Source organism: Lagenorhynchus albirostris, chromosome 2 (assembly GCF_949774975.1).
Source record: "Lagenorhynchus albirostris chromosome 2, mLagAlb1.1, whole genome shotgun sequence".
NCBI classification, from domain to species: domain Eukaryota; kingdom Metazoa; phylum Chordata; class Mammalia; order Artiodactyla; family Delphinidae; genus Lagenorhynchus; species Lagenorhynchus albirostris.
In genome coordinates, this window is record NC_083096.1 from 181,640,730 (window position 1) to 181,665,840 (window position 25,111).

The following is a 25,111-nucleotide window of genomic DNA, read 5'->3' on the forward strand; positions in this document are numbered from 1 at the left end:
TCTCTTTTTGACTCTATAAATGCTATGGTATGTGTTCCTATATGCTCTCAAAGAAAGGAAAAAGGATGTAACAGCAGCTTTTAAAATTATCTCAGTTACCTCTTGTCCTGTCTGCCTAAAATCAGAATTCAAATATCAAAATTAAGTAGTTTTCATTTTTTTAATGAAACAGTACCATTATTTGTTAATTCACGTTGTATTACATTATCATAAAGTTACTTAGACAAAGACCATTTTCATGGTTTTAGAAGAGGTACACTTCTAAAACTCTCATGGCTCAAGTTTAGTCTTTAAATCCATTTTCTCACAAACTATTGCTTGTTGGCCAGAGTTAACACCTTCCTCACCAAACAATGGTGTTTCCACCATGCCAGGGTGTTGGATGATATTTGAGAAGTTTAAATCCCCTTAGTTAATACAGTTTGCTGACTGTATCCATCACATTGTCATACCGCAGTGAATGAATTTCGCACATTCCCATTTTGAACACATGAGATTAATGAGCAAAAAAAAAAAGGGGGGAACTAAATAGCATGCTTGGGTTAGCAGGTTATTCAAAATTCCAAACACAGCTGATAAGTCTAAATCTGTTCCTTTCTTTTCTAACCACATTCCTTTATTGACATAGATATATACACATGGCTTCAAATAATCTGTTAGGTCTGGGCTATTAATAATATACTTTTTTCCCTCAAGAACTGAACTTTTTATTTTGAACTTTTAATATTTCTTTAATACACAGGGTATATATGTTTAGTACAGAAAGACAGAAAATGCAGGCAAGAAAAAACAACAAAACAAACCTAGCCACCTAGAGAAAATGTTACCTTCACAGTTTTTTGGTAGGCATACGAACACGTATAACAAATGGGGCACGGGTTCGATCCCTGGTCAGGAAACTAAGATCCCGCATGCTAAGATCCTGCATGCACCGCATGGCCAAAATAAAAATAAATTAATTAACAAATGGGGTCATACTATGGGTAATCAGATTGTTTGCTGGACATTATAACATGAACATCTTTCCATTCAATCAATATTGCATCATTAGTCTTCAGAGTAAGGCTGAAACATCAGTTAAATAACCCCCTGTTGTTAGGAATACATAAAACTGGGCTCGGTTCTTAACTACAGAAACATTTAAAAGATTTGATTTATACCAGGTGGATGAGTTCTGACCCAGAGGGACTGTAGTACTTTTCCCTACAAACATCCCACTTCCTGGCTACTTAGACTTTCTTGTCACAAAGCCTGAGCAAGTAAGCTTATTGGCCGGGCTCCTGGGCCCAGGAATGCTGCTGCTGCTGTTAATAGCTGTGTGAACAGTCCATCTATGGGCAACAGGCAGCCCGCCTGGGTACCTGAATGCTTTCTGACTTAGGCCTGTGCTTCCCATACTGACATTTAGACTAGATACCTTCTCACGGCAAGATGATGGGAGATTCACAAGTAGAAGAGAAAGCCTACAGTTTGCATGTCAGAGATGGAATAAAACCAAGATGTCTTCTCCAAAGGCTGTGCCGACTGAGCTGGAACCAAGAAATGACAGCAACTCCTGGTGTGCCTGGCCTGCCCTGGGACACACGTGGGCGGAATGAGGCTGCTGTCTGGAATGTCTTTGCCAAGCCCACAGGGCATGGGGGTTGCTATCCAATAACAGAAACTCAGGTTTCATCTGCAACACAAGAAGTGGAATAAAGGTCTTTTCTTTCTTTCTTTTTTTTTTTTAGACAGTTAGATATAACTTTATTTTTATCATTACAAACAATACATTTAAGGGTCTTTTCTAAAACTGAGCAAAACATACATTAAACTAAAGAAAAAAATGGCTTTCAAGTGAGGGAACTTTTTCATATGGTTTCAGTGAAAACACAGTCCTGGCATTGTATCTATTGGAACCAAAGTAAGGAAGATTTCTTTCTTCACGGTCACCCCACACGTGACTGTGACATCTCTGAACAGCCACATCCCCTGGTTTTTAAGGCAGTCCCCTGTCTGACCTTGAGCTGAGGGCCCTGACCCCCAGGTACCTAGTGCCCCTCTCATGGAATAGGAAAAACTATTTTTTCCCTGGAATTATTTTCTGATGCTTCAGCTTTTTGTTCAGCTTAATAGTATATTCTTACGAATTCTCATGGATTTTTCCTACCCTGATTTCTGCCTTTCCCACTTCCATTTCCAGGAGAGGAAGGGCGAGGAGGCCAGGATGACCCCTTCAGAGGGTAGCTCAGGAGCCTGAAAGAGTCTCTATGACTCGGAAACTAAAATTGCGCCTTCTGCGCTGACGAAAGTTAACGACCGCGTTAGTCAAGTTTGAAACTCCTGCAGGAACACAGTGGAGCAGATTCCTGGCACCTGGCCCCGTGTCCCTTACGGATGCGCCAAGAAAAAAAGTCACCTAAAAAACTTGTAATTGTTCCTGCTCTGTTCCTGAATTGTAAAAAAAAAAAGAAAAGAAAAGAAAGAAATTCTGTCGTTTGAAACCTGTCCCGAGATAGGGTTAACTAGCAACCCTTGGAACTAGTGGAATTCAAAAAAAAAAAAAAAAAAAGCCATTGTACCGAGTCGCCCGGGAGCAGTTGGGAAGTCTGGCGCGAAAGGGGTGGCTTCCTCCGCCACCACCGGGTTTTGTTCAGCAGCCGGGCCCGAGTAGGTGGTGGGCAGGCCCTGGAGGCCCCCGATCCCAGCGCACGGCAGGGCCGCCCCTCGGAGAGGACCCTTGTCACCCGGTGTCCCCGTCTCGGGCGTCGGCGGGAGGCTGCAGGAAGCCCCGGAAGGGCGGAGAGAGGGAACGGGCGCGGGCGGCGGTGACTCAGCCTGGAGCGCGGGGGCGGGAGCACGCGAGGGGAGGCGAGTCAGCGAGCTCAGCCGGGTGGCAGGACGGGCGGCGGCGCCGGGCCCGGAGGGGTTAAGTGGGCGGTGCCGGTGACGCCCCGCCCCCGCCCGGCCCCCGCCCCCCCGGAGGCCGAGGCGCCCGGCCCTATTTATAGCCGGGGCGACCAGCTCCTAGTGTCTCTCCCGCTGGCCCTGGCGGCGGATTTTCCGAGTAGCGCGCGCGCGCAGCGGCCCCGCGCCCCCAGCCAAGGCGCCATGGAGCGGCCGGCGCCCCTAGCCGTGCTACCCTTCTCGGATCCTGCGCACGCGCTAAGCCTGCTGCGCGGCCTGAGCCAGCTCCGCGCCGAGCGCAAGTTCCTGGACGTGACCCTGGAGGCAGCGGGAGGGCGCGACTTCCCGGCGCACCGCGCCGTGCTGGCGGCCGCCAGCCCCTACTTCCGCGCCATGTTCGCCGGGCAGCTGCGCGAGAGCCGCGCCGAGCGGGTGCGCCTGCATGGCGTGCCGCCCGACATGCTGCAGCTGCTGCTCGACTTCAGCTACACGGGCCGCGTGGCGGTGAGCGGCGACAACGCTGAGCCGCTGCTGCGCGCCGCCGACCTGCTGCAGTTCCCGGCCGTGAAGGAGGCGTGCGGCGCCTTCCTACAGCAGCAGCTCGACCTGACCAACTGCCTGGACATGCAGGACTTCGCCGAGGCCTTCAGCTGCGCGGGGCTGGCGAGCGCGGCGCAGCGCTTCATCCTGCGCCACGTGGGCGAGCTGGGCGCCGAGCAGCTGGAGCGGCTGCCCCTGGCGCGGCTGCTGCGCTACCTGCGCGACGACGGGCTGTGCGTGCCCAAGGAGGAGGCCGCCTACCAGCTGGCGCTGCGCTGGGTGCGCGCCGACCCGCCGCGGCGCGCCGCGCACTGGCCGCAGCTGCTCGAGGCCGTGCGCCTGCCTTTCGTGCGCCGCTTCTACCTGCTGGCGCACGTCGAGGCCGAGCCGCTGGTGGCCCGCTGCCCGCCCTGCCTGCGCCTACTGCGCGAGGCGCGCGACTTCCAGGCAGCGCGTTACGACCGCCACGACCGCGGGCCCTGTCCCCGGATGCGCCCGCGCCCCTCAACCGGCCTCGCGGAGATCCTCGTGCTGGTGGGCGGTTGCGACCAGGATTGCGACGAGCTGGTCACCGTCGACTGCTACAATCCACAGACGGGCCAGTGGCGCTACTTGGCCGAGTTCCCCGACCACCTGGGCGGGGGCTACAGCATCGTGGCGCTGGGCAACGACATCTACGTGACGGGTGAGTGGGCTGGGGGCTGGTCAGGAGGACTCTGGGCCGTCTGGACCCCCGCCCCGCTGGGGGAATACATCCACCTGCAGGAGAACCCGCAATACCTGGAATGCCGGGACCGCCCCTGGGTGCAAGTGGCCACTTCCCTTCCCCCTCCTTCTCCCCCAGGCTGGCACGCACGTACGTTTCTAGGGTTGATACTTAAGATCTAGAAGAAGAACCCCTTGTGTGAGTGGGACAAGTAGCTGTTTGTGGGTCTCTTCCCAGCATGCTGGACCTGCCTGGGCAGCCTCCTCCTTGCCCGGGTGATGCCCCCATTAGGTTGCAAGATACTGGGGCAGTCACCCCGCACAATGAGTGCTTTCTTTTTCTCCCTAAGGAATCTGGGGACGGGCCAGGGACTGACACCCTGTGATACATCCATTCTCCCCCCCCACCCCCCCCACGGGGGATTTCTCCCTCATGGCTGAGCAGCACACTTGGTCACCAGTGACAGGGCTTGGACCTAGGCCCTGCGCTTGGGTCACGTGGTGTTTAGGCTGCTCCCTGCCCAGCGACTGTAAACAGAGTCACATGCTAAGAGGTTTTCTTCCAGTTACTTGGCTCAAACCCCAAAACACTGCCGAGTCATGCTGGGCGTGTCCCAGCCCGCCCTCGTCCTGGGCATCTCCCACATTTTTCGTTAAAGATAAATCCCAGTTCAAACATGAGTCTACCTCCTTGAGTGGGGTGAGGAGGGGCGGTCTGTGTGACGGCTATATAAGGAAAGAACCGACCAGGCCTGCACTTGGGGCCAGCAGAGGGCTGGATCAGGCTGGGAGGCCCCGGCTGTGCCATCATGGCACTGTGTCCAGCCTGGCACGGTCCGGAGAAAGCCGGCCCTGAGCTGACAAGTGGGGCGCATCCCGGCCTAAGGACCGGCTCGGCCCTGTGGCCACAGCTTCCTTGGCCTGCAGCTCCAGGTCCAGCCTCTGCGGGAATCAGTCCCTTTCCAACCTGAGGTTGGCCCTGTGTTGTTTGGGGACCACCGTTCCCACTCCCCCACCACAGAAGTCTGGCCGGTGAATTCCCAGAACTGGTGAGACTCGCCCCAACTTTGCACACCTTTCCATAAATGTCTCAGCTGAGCAGCTAATCCTTTGGGTTTAGACAGGTGGCTGAGTGGGTCCCTACAGCTGCCTCTAGGGAATTTCACGGGGCGGGGGGATGAGAAAGCGACTTCAGCTGCCTTTGACACGGTTCTCCTTTGGAAGGAAGAAGGCTTCAGCTGCCTTTGACACAGTTCTCCTTTAAAAGGAAGGAGGCAGAGAGGACTTTACAAGGACCCTGCCTTCTCCCTCTAAAAGCTCAGGGCTATGAGCCGGATAGAATGTCAGGCCGGCTCTGCTCTGCCCTGTGGCCCCAGCCTTGGGGCAATAGAGGAATGCAACCCCCAGGCTTCTTGGGGTCCCTTCATACTGTGGGAATTCTAATGTCTTAGGTGAACCTGGTTTAATTTGTGGCTATAGCCAGTACCACTGGACTTTGTTTGTTTGTTTGGTTTTAAGCCTTTTTTTTGAAATATAAACAGAAAAGTATACATCATACTTGTACAGCTCGATGAGTTTTTTCCAAACAAAACATGTCAGTAACTTGCATATAAATCAAGAAATACAACCCCCGAAGTCCACTCATAGCATCACTTTCTTTTTTTTCTTGGCCTCACCATGCAGGGTCTTAGTTCCCAACCAGGGATTGAACCTGGGCCCCCTGCAGTGGAAGTGCGGAGTCTTAACTGCTGGACCGCCAGGGAAGTCCCGGTAGCATCACTTTCTGTGTTAGGTTTCTTGCTTGCAGGGTGCTGTAGATTTCCGCTCAACTCATCCTGGCACAGCCTTGGTTAGGGGCCGCCCGGGAAGCCTAGAATTCGGTGGACAAGACCCTGGGCCCCCCACCCACATGCTTTGTGGCTCCCCAGGAGCATGGACTGTACGGCCTGATGCCCCAGTCAGCTGAGGTGTTAGACTGCTTGTGCGGGGAGTCCAGACTGAGATTGCTGTTTACTTAGAATTGCGGCCCCTGAGCCTTGGCTTGGCCCGCAGAGATTTGGTGGTGTTTTTTGTTTGTTTTTTATGGTATGCGGGCCTCTCACTGTTGTGGCCTCTCCTGTTGCGGAGCACAGGCTCCGGACGCGCAGGCTCAGCGGCCATGGCTCACGGGCCCAGCCGCTCCGCGGCATGTGGGATCCTCCCGGACCGGGGCACGAACCCGTGTCCCCTGCATCGGCAGGTGGACTCTCAACCCCTGCGCCACCAGGGAAGCCCTGGTGGTGTTTTTATGGCCATCCTCCTGGGCAGCGGTCAGCCTACGCGTTGCCGGGGCCCCTGGCCCGGCCTTGGTGAGAGAGGATGTGTGTTTACATGGAGCCAGGTGAGGGTTATCCCTCCCCCAAGATGAGAGGGTTGTCTTTCCCCCTCTGAGAAATTCAGGGAGTCGCGGGTGGGTGAATCACCCTGAGTCAGTGTGGGCTGACCATCTGCACGTTGTCTGCCCCGGCAGGCGGGTCCGATGGCTCCCGGCTCTACGACTGCGTGTGGAGGTACAACTCAAGCGTGAACGAGTGGACGGAGGTGGCGCCCATGCTGAAGGCCCGGGAGTACCACAGCTCCTCCGTGCTGGATGGGCTGCTGTACGTGGTGGCCGCAGACAGCACGGAGCGCTACGACCACACCACTGACTCCTGGGAGGCCTTGCAGCCCATGACCTACCCCATGGACAATTGTTCCACCACGGCCTGCCGAGGCCGGCTCTACGCCATCGGCTCCCTGGCCGGCAAAGAGACCATGGTGATGCAGTGCTACAACCCAGACATGGACCTATGGTCGCTGGTGGACTGTGGTCAGCTCCCACCCTGGTCCTTTGCCCCCAAGACAGTGACTCTGAATGGACTCATGTACTTCATCAGGTGAGTCCCTAGGGGCCAAGGCCACTGCGTGATCTTTTTTACCAGGTCCTATGCTAAGCTCATCTTTACTGTTCTCCCCATTTCACAGATGAGGAAACTGAGGCCACACTGGGCTCTGGGGCTGGGTCTTTCTGACCTGGCGCCTTTGTTCTGCCCCCATTCTTTAGAACGGTTTCTGTGGCCTCTGAGGATCCCAGGTGGGTTGGAGCTAGGTCCTCGCAGAGAACTTTTTGAGATTCATAGAAGCTAAATCAGTTGTGTCTCTTTGGCTGGACTTCGCCTGGTGGGTCCCACTAAAAGCCCTTGTTGGTCTCATGTGGCCTTTACTAAAAGGAACCACCTGTCCTACCTGAGAGGGACTTTGCATCTTAAAAAGACCAGAGGAGAGCTTTCTGGACACTTGAGTCTTTGGGGTGGGGTGGCCTTGATAGAGGGACCCTTTGCTCACCAGCGGGCTGGTGCCAGGCGGAGGGATCAGCCCTGCCCCCTCTGCGGAAAGCAGCACTTGTGTGTTCAGTGCGTTTCCGCACGCTCTGTCTATCCCTTCCCGCCTGGCCTGGCACAGGGAGGGCTGGTGAGTCTTGCTGAAAGAATGCTGTTCTCCAAAGATCCCACAGCCACCCAGGACCAGGGAGGAGCCTGATACTGACCAGGCCCAGAGCTGCCTGTGGGAACGATGACAGTAGTTAGCGTGTTGGGGTCCGAGCTCCGGTTGCCTGTTTCATGGGCATTTTCACAGCTGATCCCCATGACTGTCTGCTGAGATGGGCACCACTGTCATCCCCATTTCACAGGTGGCAAAACAGAGACTTAGAGGGGTAAGGGACTTGCTCACAACCACAGGCTTTACGTGGTGGCACAGGGTTAGGACCAAGGACATCCAGCGCAGGTCCCGTGTACCGTCACCACATCACAGCCTCCCTGGGCCAGGCTGTGGCCTCGGCAGCCTGCAGCGGAGCTGGGCAGCCGGTGGGTCACCATGCATCTGTGAGTCTTGATGACTTGGCACAGCGACATGCCCCCTCCTGATGGGCCAGTAGGCGTCCAAGGAACTAGGAGCTCACAGCTTCTGCGTACATGTGCACGTACATACGTGCTGCAGGTGTGTGTACCTGCCGCTCCCCTCCCTGGCCTAGAGCCTGCCTGAAGGTACGAGATCAGAAGGAAAGGGTAAGGTGTGAACGGCCATCCCCTCTGTCCCCTTTCTGCCTGCGACTTTGAATTGGGAGCCTCTGGGGACAGGGACACTGTGCTTCTCGGCCCACACCCCCTCACGGTCTGAGCTGCCCCTCCCCCAGACTCCAGGTGCCTTCCCAGGCTTTCAGGGAGAACACATCTGGAACCGAGGTGGTGTTGCTTGTCACGCAGGTGGCCAAGGGGCCAGGCCTCCCCGTATCCTAGGAAGTGAAGATCTGCTCTGAGAAAGCCCCAGAATCCCAGCCAGCTCCCGGTCCTGTTACAAAACATCATCTGACCCTTCGCCCAGCTCTCCCTCCCCCAGGTCATGTCTTCAAAGATGGGGGTGGAGATGGCTATAAGGACAGCTCATGAGGGTGCCGGAGCCTTGGCTTCAGCCCCTCGTGGCAGTTCCAGGCTGCGCAACTTTGAGAATGTCCTCCCCTCATCCCCCACCCCCTCCGCCGTGGTCCTAGAACGAGAGGTGCCCAAGGACCGGTCTTTGGAGGGAAGGCCCCTGTGCCTGCCTCCTCCTCGTCGGGGTCACTGGTCAGCTGCTAAACTGCCCCACGTGTGAGCATTAGGGTGCCCCCCAGGTCCTCTGTTAGCCTTTGTACAGGGTCGCCTGAGCCATGGGGGGCCCGGGAGGTGGGCTCAACTCTGCTCACTGCACACTGCACACCGCCAAACCGGCCAAGAGGGTGAGTGGTCTAGAAGGGCAGCCTGTCGAGTAGTGCGGGCCTGGCCTCACCTGAGAGTGTGGGCGAGGCCAGGGGCCTGGGTCTCGTGTGCTCGAGCGTTCCTGCGCTCTGTCCACGCACTTTGGTGCCTCAGCCGCATCTCACTGCTCAGAATGCCACCTGTCGGGGTAGCTCCGGTCCACAGGAAGGGTCCACGCTGCGTGGAGGCCGCAGCCTGTGGGCTGCTGCTGCCCTGGGCTCTGAGCAGTGACCGGTGGCCCCCGCCCGCGCCTCCAGCAGTGCTCTGCCTCAGTCCCCACTTAACGTGGCTCCCGGGCTGGGCTGTCCCAGCGCCCACAGAGGCAGAAGCCGAGAGCGTTGTCCAGCCTGGCACCTTCTGGCTGCAGCTCCTGTGTCTCTGCAGGGGTCGGGGGGCAGCCCAGCGGGTTCCCATATCAATTATCATCATCTTGTATGCCACAAACTAAGGGTGGTTTTTACATTCTGTGGCTGGAGGAAAAAATCAAAGTGAGTAATACTTTGTGAGTAATACTTCGTGACGTGTGAAAAGTTATGTGAAATTCAAATTTGTGTCCATAAATAAGGCTTTATGGGAATGCAGCCAGCCCCTTTGTTTATACGACTGTGGCTGCATTTGTTCTCAGCTGCAGCGCTGGGGACCTGCTACAGAGACTGTCTGCTTGGCAAGCCCTGAAGTATTTACTCTCTGGCCTTTCTGCTGATCCCTGACCTGTGACCGTCGTTACCGTCAATACTCCTATTTGGGGGTAGTGTCTGTTTTTCGAGGCTATGCCTTTGAGCCTTGTATTGCAGGTATCAGGAGCCTGTCAGACGGGATTGAAGGAGCCTGAGCCCAAAGGGGAGGGCAGTGCTGGTGTCCTTATTCCTGGGACTCCGGTCACCCTGCCGGGCACTTAGGATGCAGCAGTGAATGGGGTGGGATCGAGGGACTGACAGTGGTGGGAGGGCAGTGGCCGAGCAGTGGTCCAGGGCACGGGGGCTGCGCAGTGGGCCGGGAGGCCTGGCCTAGACTGGTCAGCCACGGAAGGCTGTCCTGAGAGGTGGCCCAAGTGAGCTGAGGAAGGGTGAGTGGAGACTGGCGGGAAGGGCCACTACCAGTTCAAGATCTGAGGCCAGGCTGGGTGACCTCAGCGAAGGGGAGGGGCAGCTGTGTTGGTGCTGGGCTGCGGGGAAGCGTTGTAGCACCCGAGAGCGCGATCTTTGGGTTTGTGGAGCGTGGCTGGGTTCCGGCCTCAGAGCCCAGGCCAGATAGGTGAAGTCAGCCCCTGCGAACCAGGGATAGGGTCCCACTGGCCGGTGGGCTGCCAGATAGCATCACAGAGGTCCCCAAAGGAGATGGGCCCGGAGGACCCTCCTCTCCAGCCCTTCACACTCAGGCGCTGCCTAGTCACTCTGACCCGTTCTTCCTCCTCCTTCCCCCCTCCACTCCCCAGGGACGACTCTGCTGAGGTGGACGTATATAACCCCACCAAGAACGAATGGGATAAGATCCCATCGATGAATCAGGTAAGTTTGCAGACACGCCAGCAATGGGAGCACAAGCTGGTTCTGGTTTCCAACCGAAGTGTCAACGTAAGTTTGGGATGCAGTCCTGGTGGGCAGGGCCCTGTGTTGGGCCCTTTCCTGGTGTTACCTTCATGCACAGAGGGCTGCCGTTGTCCTCGACTTGTACTCGAGGGTCACTGAAACAGAGACCTTAAATAAGATGCCATGGTCACACAGCTTAGTGAGTTCATCCATTCGGACCAGTGTTCATTGAGTACCTGCCATGAGCCAGAGAGCACGCTGGGGAAGTGTTCCACAGAGGGACAGCAAGTGCAAAGGCCCTGGGGTAGAGCATGCCTGGTGTGTTCATGGAACAAGCCCTCAGCCTGGTGTGGCTGGAGAAGAGTGAACAAGGGGGCAACAGGGGGGTGAGGTCAGACAAGGAGGTCTTTGGGGATTGACCTTGGGAGTGCACTTATTGAGCACCTGCTGTGTACCCACACTTTTGCTGCCTAATGGGGTCTCACCTCTCTTTGCTTATTGAGAAGAGGGTGCTGAGTTTCACAATGTGATAGAGCCGGGAAGGCTGGGTGGCTTTTGGCTACACAAGCAATCTCCTTAGTCTCAGATACACATCTACACCCGCCTATATCTTTTATTTTTTTTTTGCAGTACACGGGCCTCTCACTGTTGTGGCCTCTCCCATTGCGGAGCACAGGCTCCGGACGTGCAGGCTCAGCGGCCATGGCTCACGGGCCCAGCCGCTCCGCGGCACGTGGGATCTTCCCGGACCGGGGCACAAACCCGTGTCCCCTGCATTGGCAGGCAGACCCTCAACCACTGCGCCACCAGGGAAGCCCCTGCCTATATCTTTATTTTCTGTCTTCCTTAAAATTTCCAAACCTGGGAGTTCTCTGGCGGTCCAGTGGTTAGCACGTCCACCGCAGGGGGCATGGGTTTGATCTCTGGTCGGGGAACTAAGATCCTGCAAGCAAGCCGTGCAGCGTGACCAAAAAAAAAAAAAATTTCCAAACCTGCTCTCCTGATACCTCTACAGCTTATTTAACATCTTTAGGGGAATTCCCTGTCAGTCCAGTGGTTAGGACTCCTCGCTTTCACTGCCGAGGGCCCAGATTCAATTCCTAGTCAGGGGACTAAGATCCCACAAGCCACGCAGCACAGCCGCCAAAAAATATATATATATATTTTTAAATAAATAACATCTTTACAGTTAGGAAATATAACTTTGGTTTTCCCCATAGTGAGCTACACGTACTCATTATAGCAGGTCTTGGGCAAGATGGGATAGTCCAGCCTCGTGGTTCAAAGCTCAGACTTTGGATCAAGTCCCAGCTCTGCTGCTGTCGGCTGTATGAGGCTCAGTTTTCCCATCTGTAAGATGGGGGAGAACAGGGCTTCCCTGCTGGCGCAGTGGTTAAGAATCCGCCTGCATTGGCAGGGGAAACGGGTTCGATCCCTGGTCCGGGAAGATCCCCCATGCCGTGGAACAACTAAGGCCGTGCGCCACAACTACTGAGCCTGCGCTCTAGAGCCCGCGAGCCACAACTATTGAGCCCGCGTGCCACAACTACCGAAGCCTGCAGGCCTAGAGCCTGTGCTCCGCAATGAGAGAAGCCACCGCAATGAGAAGCCGGCGCACCGCAAGGAAGAGTAGCCCCCCGCTCGCTGCAACTAGAGAAAGCCCGTGTGTAGCAACCCATCGCAGCCATAAATAAACAAATCAGTAATTGCGGTGGGAGGAGATGGGGAGACAGTCATGCCTGCTTTGCAGGGCTGATGCTGCTCACGGGGAGAGTGCCTCCATGGCCCCTTGACCACCATAGGGACCCGCTGTGGCATGTGACCCCTGTGTCCTAGCTGGGGTGTAGGAAGTGCCAAGGCTGCCCCTCCCAAGGGCCCCAGGCACCTTCCCCATGGAGAGGCGCTCTGGGGCTCGCCCCTGCCCTGACTGCCAGCCTCCACTCACCGCCCCCCTTGGCCCACAGGTGCATGTAGGGGGCAGCCTGGCCGTCCTTGGAGGGAAGCTCTACGTCTCTGGGGGCTACGACAATACCTTTGAACTCTCCGACGTGGTGGAGGCCTACGACCCAGAGACCCGGGCGTGGAGCGTGGTGGGACGGCTCCCAGAGCCCACTTTCTGGCACGGCAGCGTCAGCATTTTCCGACAGTTCATGCCCCAGACGCCCTTGGGGGGCCGTGGCTTTGAGCCGGACAGTGGCAGCAGTGACATGGGTGTGGGCCGGCCCCGGCCGCCACAGAACCCCGCCGAGCTGCACTAGCCCCGGCCCGGCCCGGGGAGGGCCTTGGTGCAGGTAACCCAGCACCTCAGGGGGTAGCACCCCCATCCTTCGTGCACCGGGACAGGTTGGCTGGAGCGTGGGCTCAGGGGCTGCCGAGCGAGCGAGCGAGCAAGCCTCAGGATCTGACAGCTGGAGAGTCTCCGTGCGTGTGAGTCACAGCTGCTGGGGCCAAGGCCCGTTGTGAATGCCGCTCCCTTGGTCCAGGAAGAGCTGCCTCCGCCACCACGTCTCTGGTTCCAGTAAGTCACCCCCACTGCAGGCCCACCTCACCAATGAAGGCACGTGCACCTCCTGCAGCCACCACCTGTGCCTACTTGCTCCCCCCTTGGGAGAGGAGGGCCACTTCTGGGTATGAGTGGAGGAGCAGGGGTCCTTCCAGGAGAGTGTGAGAGTGGCCTCCCTGCAGGCCCTGCTGTCCCAGAGCATCGAGAATCAGGCAGACAATGGCTGCAGTGGGGTCCCACCCTCCATGGCCAGTGCTGGACACCCAGCGAGCCAGCTCCCCAGATGCAGGGGGTCTGCCTGACCAGCTCCTCGGCCCTGCTGGGGTCTTGCACCAAAACACTCCTTGTGGGTACGCCTCCTGGAGGTGAGCTCAGACCTAGGGGCACAGGGCAGTGGGAATGGACTGGCGTGTGGCCTTGAAGGGGGCCCAGAGAGACCTGCTGAGTTTCTGTCTCCAGTGGACCTGGGCCGACGCAGGTGCTGGGGGTCCCTGTCCACACACCCACCAGTTGGTGTAGCCCCACCTGGCTTGGGGGCCTCCGGGCCCTTCGTCCCAGGCCAGTTCGGCAGAGGACGAAAGTGCAAGGTCATAGCTCCTCACTGGGAGGCCCTGGGACTTTGTCGCTGAAGCCCAGCCAGGCAGACAGCTGCAGGCGCCCTTGCCCTTGCGGCCTGTGAGCGGAGGATCCTGTTGCTTCTCAAGGAAGCCCGGGGTGGGGCAGCCTCAGCAGGTGGTCACAAGCTTTCAAACACAGTTGGCCCTTCCTTAGAAGGGGGGCAGGCAGCTAGAAACGGGGTCCGGTTGGTTTGATCTTTAACCTCTCCCCGTCCCATTGCCGAAGCTTTCTGCAGGGTGGGAGGGTGTCTTAAGCCCCTCAGAAGCCCAGGCTTCTCCAGGAGGGTGGCAGAAGCAGCTCCTGGGAACCCCCGTAGCTGGTGTCACGTCCCTGGTTTTCTCTGAGGAGTGCGAACGGTGGATTGGTGGTCTTGTACTCTCATGGTTTCCAAAGTAGCCTTTACTTGAATTTGTCCTCCTTCCCTTCCAGAGGGGAGGGCGGTTACGTTTTCCTCGTTAGGTAAATGTTCAACAATGTGTTCTTAACAAGAAAAAAAAAAGTTTTCTCACCATCGCTTCACAAGTGGCACTTAAAGCCCTTTTGTTGGCCAGAAGCTTTGGGGCTGTCGGGCGGGCCCCTGCCTTCCCTCCTGCGTCCCTCGTCCCTCGAGGAGCCCTGGTGGGGGGCCGCCGCTGTCAGGTCAGCCGTCTTGCTCTGGAACCCCTGCTGGAGTGGCCACGGCTCCCAGCCAGCCCTTCCATTCGCCTTGCACTGCGGCTCAGCTGGCCACTCCAAGCCCCCGGCGTGGCAGGCACGGTGGGAAGGCAGGGGATGTGGGGTTGGTACTTCCTGCCTCAGGCCTTAGCCAGGGTGGATGCTCGGCCCTCTGCTCCCTTGGGGACCCGCCCCCAGGTCACCCATCCTGGTCTGAGTGTCCTCCCTTGGTGAGTTGGGGCTCGCCTGCCCCTCCCCCCAGGGTGGTCGCAGCCCTAGTTGCTCCCTCTCCACAGCCCTCACTTCACTTCCCAGGGGTTACTGAGACCTTTTTTCTAGCCCAGGTGCCTGCCTGGCGAGCTGAGCCCATCCAGAGGCGCCAGGCTCCATGGGGTGGCCGACTCGGGTTCCCCACAGCCAGTTGCTGCCCAGGCGTGATGGCTTGTCTCCTGTCCGTGGTAGGGGGACGACAAGGCAGGGCTGCACGGGACTGATGGAGCCCCGATTACATGCCAGTCACCAAGCTCGGTGTCAGACTGTGCCCTGCCCAGTGGGTGTGACAGGCCACGCAGAGAGATGTGGTGACAACTTCTGTGGCAGGTCATGGGCAGGGGTGGGGGGAGCTCGATCTCACGGGAGACTCCCTCCTGGTGCCTTTCCTGGGGCTGGCTCTGTAAAGGGCCCTGGCAGCCCCAGAAGGCAGGGCAGGCAGTGGGGGGCAGGCTTTTGCTGGCACCGGGGGGCTGCAGACGCTCATGTTCTCATAGAAACCAGCCTTTGTCACCCGCCGCAGCACTTCTGGTCAGCACTGAGGGCCGGTGCCTGGGCCTGGGCCTTTGTCTGGTCTTTCCTGCATTTTTGCTACTTCCCTGTGTGACCGACCACCCCACTCTCTGGCGGCTGCTCAGATGATGGTTTGGGGGGGCAGGGGGCCAGTGATGTTCACTCTAGAACTACCCAGGTCCCCACTCCCCAGACCCAGTCTTTGGGTTAAAAGACCAAAGACGGGAAGGGGGCGCAGCAGCCTGGGCAACAGCAGGCTCCTGCTGGGGGTCCGGGATTGGGGATGACCCTTGAGAAACGTCTCCTCCCTTCCCTGCCCTGCCCGCTCCTGTAGGCACGGGTTCCCATCACGCACACAGGTCTGTGCACTGACGGCCTGGGCCAGCCTGGGAGGGACTGTCTCTACACGTCAGATGTACACAACTTTTTCAGCCTGTGAGACGAGTTATGAAAGTTCAGTGACTTGTATTTAATGCTGACCTACTGCTATAAAGTATTCTATATTTATATGACCTCAGAGACTCTTCTGGACTAGGACAGTCTCCCTCCAGCGTCCGACATCCAGTGCCAGCCCCAGAGCGTGGGGCAGATTTGTGTATTTATTTGTCCGTTCGGTAGGCTTACATGTCCAGGATCCTCTTTAAGGTTTTAGGATGCCTTCAGTACACTTTTTGAAATAAAAACATTTCCTATATATTTGGTGTCATTGCCTCTATCCTGCTGCTGCCGGGTCTTGGAACCTTTGGGCTGAGGCCAAGCGCGTGGGGCAAGGGAGGCAAAGTAGTATTGAGGGGCGTCCTTGATGTCCCTTAACTAATGGGGAAAGGGGCGGGGTTCAGAGCGTCCAGGGCTCACGCTAAATGGCTTTGGGGGCAAACCCTTTGAGGCCCTCTCTTGTCTCAGTCATTACAAGGCATGAGGTAGTGGAAAGAGGAGGCCAGAGGTGGGAGGTGGGAGAAACGTGGGTGGCTGAGGCCATGGCTCACCTGCCCAAAAGCTGCTTCAACCTCCTCAGACTCCACCCCTGGGCACTGTGCCCAATACCTTGCTCCCCCCCCCCTCCTGAAGGTGTGGTGCTAAAAGGTGATGAGATCCCCGTCTCTTGGACCTGGCAGGAGGGGCTGAACCCTTAAAATAGAGCAGCGTCCCTACCGGAAGAGGTCGTGAAGTGCAAAACATTCCTCACATCTGCGAGCCCACAGAACCCGAGGAAGCGGCCAGTGCCGGGAAGGGGGCATCGGGAGGCCATGGTTTACCTCGGTCGCCTTACCAGACCTGAGGTGGCTCATGACCTGGCTGGCAGTTACCACACTAGGATACTTAACTGTCTTTACGTCTGAGCTCCCTAGTGGGCAAGGAGTAAAAGGAAAGATGGTTGGAGGGCTTCTGGGTCCAAAGTGGAGTTTTCCTCCTCAAACCCTGGGAAGCATTTAGCATAGCGTGGTGCCGGCGCCTCTGGAATCCTCCAGTGATGAGGCGTTAAGTGATGGCTGACGCGAGCTCTTGGGGTCACAACTGTCACCACCCCTGATTCTCTGCTCACCCCGTGCCAAGCGCTGAGCAGAAGCAGAAGCACTTACTGTCTGGGGCGGGGGGCAGCCGTAAACGTGTGCAGATTCTTTGACACTCCTCCCCTTGAACCTAAGGAAGGACGTTTTGGTGACTACCTGGACCAATACAAGGCGGCAGGGGTGGCACTGTTGACCTCCAGGGCCAGGTCACAGAAAGGCCTTGCAGCTTCAGCCTGCTGCGACGTTCCTCCTGGCACCCAGCCACCATGCTGTGAGGGAGCCCAGGCAGCCCATGGGAGGCACCCCGGCCCACGGCCAGTGCCAGCTTGCTAGGCACACAAGTGAGCCATCTTGAGAGCAGATCTGCCCCCTGGCCCCGAGGGCGACTCTGGGGTCGTCTGTTACCCGGCAGTGGACTGGAACAGCAGGCTTTCTCATTTAATCCTCGAGCACTGTTACTAATTCCATTAAAAAGTAAGCAAGTGAAGCAGTTAGTCACTTGCCCCGGGTCACAGCTGTAAACAAGAGCTGGGAAGGAATCTGGATGCAGGCAGCGGCCTCCCGAGCCCACAGGCTATTCTCCCCAAGGCTGCAGAACCTGGGTACCACCAGGGCCGCTTGCTGTTCTAGGCCTGGCCCTGCCTATGTGCCAAGCCAGCCTCCAGGACAAGCAAACCAAGCTTCTGCCCCAGGGGAAGGTCCCGTCCGTGGTCATGCCGCCAGCCAGCGTCCAGAGCGCGCTTGGCCACAAGCCTGACTGTCCTCAGGCCCCCAGATCCACTTGGCTGCAGAGTAACGGGGCCCCTGTCTTGGGCCAGCCACCACCGCCAGGGCCCTGGCCACTGGTCCCGGTTCTAAAAGCCAGACGGAGAAAGATGAGAGCGCCCTTGGCCAGAGGCTTGTCCCCCAAAGCTACCTGCGCAAGTTTCATTTGGCTGGGGTCTCCCAACAATGTGGGGAAGCTGCTGGCCGAGCTCTGGGGTGCACGGAGGGTCAGGCAGGACACCGTTTCTTCTAGACGACACGGTGGGAAAGCAGCACCTCCCTGGAGCCCAGGTTCCCGGGGAACAGGCCGCTGGATGGGCCAGAACAATCGAGTCCAAAGCCATGTGGTTTATTGGGGGATGGGGCCAAGTGGGCTGGGGGCCGGGGGGTGTCGGCGAGGCGGGGAGGATTACGTGTCACAGTCCTCGGGGATGGCGGCCGTGATGATGAGCGAGGGCTCCATGACGCCCGGGCCCGAGAAGGTCTCCTCCGCACACAGTCTCTGGCCAGGGAGCTGGGAGGCCAGGCCACCCTGGGCCAGCGACTCCACGATGACCTCAGCCGAGCCCACCTCCAGCTCGGTGGGCGGCTGGAGCGCCACCACCACCATCTTCTCGTCCTCAATGACCAGGTTCCGGAGCTTGCGCTGCCGTGGGTTGTAGTTCTCCACCCGGTCGTGGATCTCCATGTGCCTCCGCAGGTGGGCCTAGCGGGGACCGGCGCTCAGGCTGGGCACAGAGGCGTCTGGGGGAGGGGCTCAGGGGCCGGGGGGGCGGGGGCAGGAGGAGGCTGGCCCCAGGCCTACCTGCCGGGTGAACTTGTAGCCGCATTCGGTGCACTCGAACTTCCTGACCCCCTTGTGCCTCCTCACGTGCACGCGCAGCTGCTCCACGGCTGCAGGAGGGAAGGGCCCAGTGTCGGGGCGGGAGCAGGGCTCCGGCCCGGAGAGGAGACACAGCCTGCGGCGGTGGTTCTGGGCCCTGCCAGGCTCTCCGGCGCCACCCTGAGGTCACTACTGCCCAAGGCCCTGGGGAGCCTCCGCCCCTGCCTGCGGGCCAGAAGCTTCCACAGTGGAGGAGCCTGTGACAGCCCCTGTGGCCCTCTCTCCCCAACCCGGGGCTCACCCGGGGCAGGGCCAAGGCACCTTTGAAGGTCTTGCCGCAGATCTGGCAGAAGTGGGGCCGGCCCTCCTGGTGGCGGCTGGCCACGTGCCTCAGCAGGGGCCCCTTCTCCGTGAAGCGCTGCTCGCAGAACTCACAGCTGAAGGGCCTCTCGCCGGTGTGGGTGCGGTTGTGCTTGTCGAGGCTGGCTGCGGGACAAGGTGAGGGCTCAGCCACCGGGCCTCAGCCCCAGGACAGGGAGGGGACGGCCTGCCTCACCTTGGGTGCGGAAGGTCTTGCCGCAGAGGTGGCACTGGAAGGGCTTCTCGCCTGTGTGCGTGCGCAGGTGCATGTTGAGGTTGGCCTTCTGGGTGAAAGCGTGGCTGCAGAACTCACAGACGTACGGCCTCTCGTTCCTGTCCGGGTGGGGACACGGGCAGAGGCGTCACCGAGGGAAGCGGCCCCCTTGGCGCCACCGCAGCTGGGAACACAGGCCGGCCCGAGCCACGGAAACAGGCAAGGCTGAAGCCAGCCGGCCTGAGCCTTGGGAATGGGCTGGGCTGCTGCGAGCTGCCTGGTGGAGAAAGGGCTTGGGCAGGGCTGGGAGAGGAGCACGAGCCCCATCCCAGGAGCCACGGGAAACTGAGGGAAACTGAGAAGCTGCCCGGGGCGGGGGTAGGGGAGCCTGGTCTTGCCTGAAATCCCCTCCCCCGCAGCCTCCATGGCCCAGCAGGCTTGCTCATCCCGCAGGCGTCCCCACCCAGAAAGGCTGCAGGCACCAGACTCAGGGTGGGGGGCACTCTGGGGGAGCGGCAGCAGACTCTGCCTTCCCAGGCGGCCCGCGGGCCTGGAGGCAGCAGCGGGGCCAGGCCCTGGGGAAGACGGGCCACGCCACCTGTGCTTGGCCTTGATGTGCATCTGCAGGCCGTTTCGGCTCGACGCCCGGTGGCCGCACTCCTCACACACAAAGAGCTTCTCCCCACGGTGCTTGAAAGCCTCGTGCAGCTGCAGTTCCGTCCGGGACAAGAAGCACTTGGCACAGGTGGGACACTAAGGGACAGGGTGAGCAGGGCGAGGGTCAGGAGGGAGGGCCGCCCGGGAGCCCCACAGAACCCCCTGGACCCCTCAAGGCGGAAACCGCACTGCCCGCCCACTCTGGACGCGGCCACGGCCGCCTTCACCGTGCTAGTGCCCGGCATCGGAGTGCGCGGCCCCGGTCCTCAGGACGGCCTGGCACGCACCGCGTGGGGCTTGGGCGCTCCGTGCAGCTTGATCATGTGGCTCTGCAGGTCCTTCTTCTGCATGAACTGCTGCGAGCAGGAGGCGCACTGGAAGACAGGCCGCGGTCGCCTGAGGCCCCCAGGCTGCCAGGTTGGGAACCCAAAGGCAGGGCACAGCCCGAGATGCTCCCGACCGGGCGTGAAGGCCACACTGGGGAGGGCCTCTGGTGCTACGCCCACGCCGAGGCTGAGGCTGCCCTCCGCGGAAAGAAACGGCAGCCCTGCCCAAAGATGCAGGAGCACCGGACACGGGGACACGGGGAGGGAGGGCAGGGCTCCTCGACGACTGGTGAGGGGGAGGCCCCCCGACACCATCCCAGGTAAAGGGCTAGGCGGGAGGGCCCCTGGGGTCGCCCCTCGGCCCCCAGCCATGGGGACAAGCCGAGCCTGACCTTGTAGGGCATCTCCCCCGTGTGGGACACCATGTGCACCCGCAGCTCCATCCTCCGGCGGAATGTCTCCTGGCACACGGAGCACGTGAAGACCTGGCAGTGTGAGGGGCAAGCGGGACCGTCGTCAGCGGGGGCCTCTGCCTCGACGACAGCCTCGGCCGGGGCTTCCACTCGCTGCTGGGAAGAGTCTGCCCAGGGTGGAGGGGGGGACGGGGGGGGCGCTAGGGTGGGAGAGGGCAACACGTAACCTGCTTGCCCTGACGCTGACCCTCGCAGAACGCTGCAAGCCCACCACGCCAGGCTGGGGGCCAGGCCGCGGACAGGGCCGCAGCCTGCAGGTGACAGGCCTCTAGGAAGAGGTGGGGGTTAGCCGCCGAGTCACATGGGCCAGCCAGGGGCGTGGGGGGAGGTGGCCAGGTGGCCCTTCTCAGCAGCCATCCCCCACCGAAATACCCCTTCTCCAAAGCCCAGGGGCCCAGGCAGGCAAACCCAAAATGCCTCCTACAAAGTCCCTCCTGGGCTTGTGCCGCCCGCCCTTGGGACCTGTGTCCCCGCCACATGTGCCAGGAAGTGGACCCGATGATATCCAAGGACCCTGCAGCACTTGAGTTTACAGTCCCGTCTAGGCCAGTCCCCTGGGGGCCCCTCCCAGGTGGCAGAGAGACAGAGGCCAGCATGCCCTGCCCGCCAGGACCCGGGCCGGCCCCCGAGTACCTGTTCCGAGCGGTTCATGCAGTTCCGGGCTTCGTGCTCCAGGAGGTTCTCCTTCCGAAAGTAACATTTCCCGCATTTGGGACACTCGAAGGGTTTCTCCCCAGTGTGTTTCCTGCTGGGAGAAGCCACGGGGGTGTCGGGGCTGAGCGCACCTGCCGCCCTCCCTCACCCAGGCCCCCTCCAGCACCTCTGCTGACAGTGCTGTGCTCCGCGGCAGAGGAAGACTGGACTTGGGCCGACGCCTGAGGCTCTCCACGAGGCTCGGCCAGACACAGCTGGTGGAGCTGCAGGGGTGAGCCCAGAAACCCTCCTCCCTCCTGGAGACTCTGCAAGGGAGGGCACGGCACAGCTCCATGCTGGAGGGGCTGCCCCAGAGCCACAGGCCGATGGGGAGGCCCAGCTGCCAGCATCTCTCCGAAGACAGAAATGATCCCGGGGCCCTGACTCCCTGGAGAAACCACGCAGTCTGCCTGGAGCTTCCATGGGCTCAGGCTTCAAAACCACAGCCAGAATCTGACCACCTCACCTGGCCTCCATGCTACCATCTAGAGCGGCCACGCCATCCCTGGGCCGCTGCCTGGGCCTCCTACCCATCCCGTGCTCCACGCCTACCTCCCGTGGGGTTTCCACTTCAGGAGCCAGACGGGCCCTCAAGTACAACCAGATCGCATCGCCTCTTTGCTCAGAACCCTCTAACGTTGGGCATCTCACCCTGAGAAAGGCCTGGGGGCCTGTGAGGGCACTGCTGGCCCCCTCCCACCCCAGAGCCTCTGCTCTGGCCCCTCTCTGGCCCAGAGCACTCTCTCCAGCCATCCGTTAGGCAAACTTCTTCACTTCGAGTCTGCTGGATTATCTCCTTTCTTTACAATCGCAACCTGACCCCACCCTGAACTCCCCGCCCCCCGGCACTGCTGTCCTTTTCTTTTTTCCCACGGCCTTCATCGCACTGCAGAGTCTCTTATCTGGTAGTTCAGGGTCTCATCGCCCTGCTGGAAGGCAAGCTCCACAAGGCCTCTTTGTTCTGCCCACTAAGGTATCCGGTGCGCCCAGCCACCAGGCAGACAGCTCACTGAATGAGCTAAATGAACCCTGACTTCAGAGCCCGGAGGCCATACACTCCTCTCATCCTCTGCTGCGATACTGACTGTCCTTGTCCCCTGCCCCAAAGACCTCAGGAGGCCATCACCCCTTCCCAGTTCTCAGGGCCGGTCTAGCAGCCTGCAGCCCAAGGCAAGGATGGGGTCGGTGCCTGTACCCAAGTCTTACACTGGGAGAGCGTCCAGGCAGACGCACATCACAAATGCTCCACTGGCAGCAGCTGCCCCCAGAGCAGGGACAGCAAATGGGCTTCAGCCCCAGTTCCAACTCCATTGGGTCGCTAGTGGCTCCTGAGAGTGTCATACTGAGAAAACACGTATGGCCCAGCCTGGCTTGGCAAGAAATCGCGCCAAGTGATGTCTTGGGCTAAGGAGGGGCAAGACCGGAAGGCGTGTCACCTAGCTGCCGTCCCTGCAGGCCCCGCAGAGAGCAAGGCCCCTGGAGCAGCGCCTTCCAAGAGGATGCTCTGGGGTGATGGAAATGTTCTACGTCCGTCCTGTCGATTCGGCAGCCGGGACCACAGGTGGCTACTGAGCCCTTGAAATGCAGCTAGTGTGACTGAGGAAATGAACTTACTTAATTTTAATTACTTTGATTTTAAATTAAAATAGCTTCGTGTGGCATCTGATTACCTTATGGGACACGGCAGTTTTAGACGAATGGTCTCTCATGCTCTGCTGACACCTCAGAGCTAACCTGTCCCCAGAAATGTGGGTGGCACCAACCCTAAAGATCGACATCTTGGCCCAAAGCCCACACTGCCAGGCTTTAGGAACACCTACAGTCAGGCCACAGCCACAGCACGGGGCCACAGGCTTCTCTCACCCCCTTGGGAAAAGCCAGCTGGAGGTCAATGTTCACAGCATGTGGAACCTGTTGCTACGGTGTCCACAGACCCACTCCAAGCAGAGAGCTCTCAGGAGGGCGAGGAAGAAGGAAGCCAACCAAGGTCAGGTGCTCACTCCCCGAAGGCCAGAGGACGCCAATGCCAGGCGCTCTGTGGGCCTGAGGTGGAGCCCCTGGCCCCTACGCGGCCCAGAAGTGGGGATGCAGGCCCCCTCCCCCAACACGGGAACAGCAGATGGGAAAAGAAAATAGAAAAACAGAACGTTTACCTGTTGTGAACTTTTAGATAATATTTGCTGAGGAACTTTTTATGACATGTGGGGCATTCAACCGGCACCGCTGTACCTTTTCTGTTCTCAGCAGGCTCGGCTGCCCGGGAACCTGCACTCAGGGCTGGCTCGGCAGCACAGGGCTTTCTGATTACGTTTGATTTCCTCCTGGTCGGCACAGTCTCAGTCTCAGAAACATAATCGCCATCCCCATCATCCTCAACTTGAACCACCACTTCCCACTAGAGCAGAAGAGGCAGCAGGAGGGAGCGAGGTCACCAAATTAATCGGCAGGGGTGCTGGGGACGGATCTACGGGGCAGCCAGCTCCATCCAGTTCCATCCCAAGTCCCAACCCAGGCACATCCCCAGACAGGTCCCTTCACCAGTGACTCTTCCCTTCAGGGTCCCAGGGCAGGCAGCATCCGAATCTCGGGTTTGGAGAGCAGGAGCTCTATTTGTGGGTAACGTGGAAGTCTGCCTGGATTTCACTACCCTGGGAGACACCTGACGCCGCCCACTCGACCCCAAGAAGCTGGCAGCCACGAACACGACTTGCAGAAAGGTCAGCCTGAGGAGGCAGGGTGGAGCTGGCTTCCTACATCTGGAGGAAATCTGTTCTAAACCCACAAAACAGATTCTACCTTAGGGTCCAGATTATCCCGGAAAAGCGTCAGTCTCTCCTCCCCACTCCTGCCTCCCCTGCTCCAGCATCCTGGGCACAGTACCTCGTTACTCCCGCCCTGCAGCTGGACACCTTCAGCCTCAAAGGGCCTTGGGGGCACTCTGCAATCCTCAGGCTCCTTGTTCTCAGGGGGACTAAGCTTCAGAGCCTGCTTGAGTTTCCCACGGAGGAAGGAGGGGTTCTCACTCTGAGGAGGGAGACCAAGCTGGGGCCTCTGGAGGCTGGGACTGCCGCTGAGCTCCTGATCCCCGGGGGTTTGGCCCAGCGTCCTCGGAACTTCCTCTTCCTCCCAGCTTGCTGGCTCCTCGAGGTGGCTGCTCGCATCCCGAGGGGCGGGTTTCCCCAGCCCGCTCCGGCCACTTGGTGCCTGTCCCACCGAGGCTGTGGGCTTGAAGCTCTGGCACAGCTCTACAGCCTCCGGCACCCGCAACTCCCTGGCCGCCAGGAGCACCTGATCCCGGTTCCCCGAGGTGAGGGCGAGGTGGCCAGTGTAGAAGAAGTCCAGCAGGAGGCCAAAGATCTCGGCGAAGCCGGCCGGGAGGACGACACTGCGCCCTGAGCCATCCCCGTAGAGGCTCTGGAAGAAGCGGCTGCAGCAGGCGAGGACACTCCAGTGCGCCTTGAACACCAGACCCCCCACGTCCAGGGTGGCGTCGCAGTACTGGCCCCGCTCCCGCTGCTTGTTGAGCTCCTGCAGAACCCTTACACTGTGCTGGACGAAGGAGCCGTCCATGGTCCGTCTGAAAGGGAGAAAGGCAACAGTGACCCCCTGCCCAGGCCAACCGAGGGGTAGCAAGAGAAAGCCCCTGGATCTGAGAAGAGGGTAAGCGGAGGCACACTCTATTCAGTCACATTTATTATAACCAGGGCTTAGATCAAGGTTAGAAGGTGTAAGCTGACACAGGAACGGACTGAAAGCCTCCCTGGGGGCCGGGGCCAAGTAAGCAGCACATATCGGGGGTGGCCAGAGAGTGTGGTGGCGAAGGCGCAGGCGGACTAGGTGGGGACAGAGTCGGGAAGGGTGCTGGTGGGAGGAAATCAAAAGTTTGAGAAAAGAGGCGGGGGACCAGCGCGAACTCATCAGCCTGGCACAGCGAGAGGGCCCGACGCAGGGGAGGGTGGCGGCGGCAGACAGGTGAACGGGGCCCACGCCGCGCCCACACGTCCGGAACGGCCGGGCGGAAGGCGGCCGCGGTCACACTCCGTCAACAGTCACCGCGGCCCACAGCGCCCCTCCCTCGACCCGTTCCTCCCGACCTCCTCACCCGGGCCGGTCCTCCCTAAGCCAACCCCTCCGGCCCCAAGCCAGGTCGCCCTAATAGCCCAACTGACCAACTGCCCCGGCGTTAAGTGCCGGGCCGTCCGTTCAGAGACGACGACGCCGCCGCCACCGCCGCCGGACGTGACGTCAGAGCGCGCCGGT

General features: G+C 59.3%; 2 protein-coding genes and 1 long non-coding RNA gene across 9 annotated transcripts; 1 reads left to right on the forward strand and 2 right to left on the reverse strand.

Annotated features, from left to right (window-relative positions):
- Nucleotides 1–1,028: 1,028 nt before the first annotated feature.
- LOC132515278 (uncharacterized) lies at nt 1,029–3,753 on the reverse strand. The gene is made up of 2 exons (XR_009539111.1): nt 2,562–3,753; nt 1,029–1,675 (listed from the first exon to the last, which is right to left on the reverse strand). It is a non-coding gene; the product is annotated as an uncharacterized LOC132515278 (long non-coding RNA).
- KLHL21 (kelch like family member 21) lies at nt 3,026–13,846 on the forward strand. Its single transcript, XM_060141576.1, has 4 exons — nt 3,026–4,111; nt 6,641–7,046; nt 10,378–10,450; nt 12,436–13,846. Exons 1-4 carry the CDS (start codon nt 3,091–3,093, stop codon nt 12,727–12,729), a joined length of 1,794 nt encoding a protein of 597 aa, XP_059997559.1. The 5' UTR covers nt 3,026–3,090; the 3' UTR covers nt 12,730–13,846.
- Nucleotides 13,847–17,638: 3,792 nt separating this feature from the next.
- Nucleotides 17,639–25,109, reverse strand: ZBTB48 (zinc finger and BTB domain containing 48). Of its 7 annotated transcripts, none has more exons than XM_060141584.1 (11): nt 25,021–25,109; nt 23,732–24,428; nt 23,005–23,246; nt 20,792–20,903; nt 20,078–20,170; nt 19,647–19,733; nt 19,301–19,455; nt 18,685–18,821; nt 18,450–18,614; nt 18,111–18,199; nt 17,639–18,011 (listed from the first exon to the last, which is right to left on the reverse strand). In XM_060141584.1, exons 2-11 carry the CDS (start codon nt 24,419–24,421, stop codon nt 17,715–17,717), a joined length of 2,067 nt encoding a protein of 688 aa, XP_059997567.1. In that variant the 5' UTR covers nt 24,422–24,428; nt 25,021–25,109; the 3' UTR covers nt 17,639–17,714. The 7 variants fall into 7 exon arrangements, with proteins under 7 accessions (XP_059997567.1, XP_059997566.1, XP_059997563.1 ...); XM_060141583.1 differs by having other exon boundaries at nt 20,792–20,906; XM_060141582.1 differs by having other exon boundaries at nt 17,791–18,011; nt 18,111–18,614.
- Between the last annotated feature and the right edge of the window lie 2 nt (nt 25,110–25,111).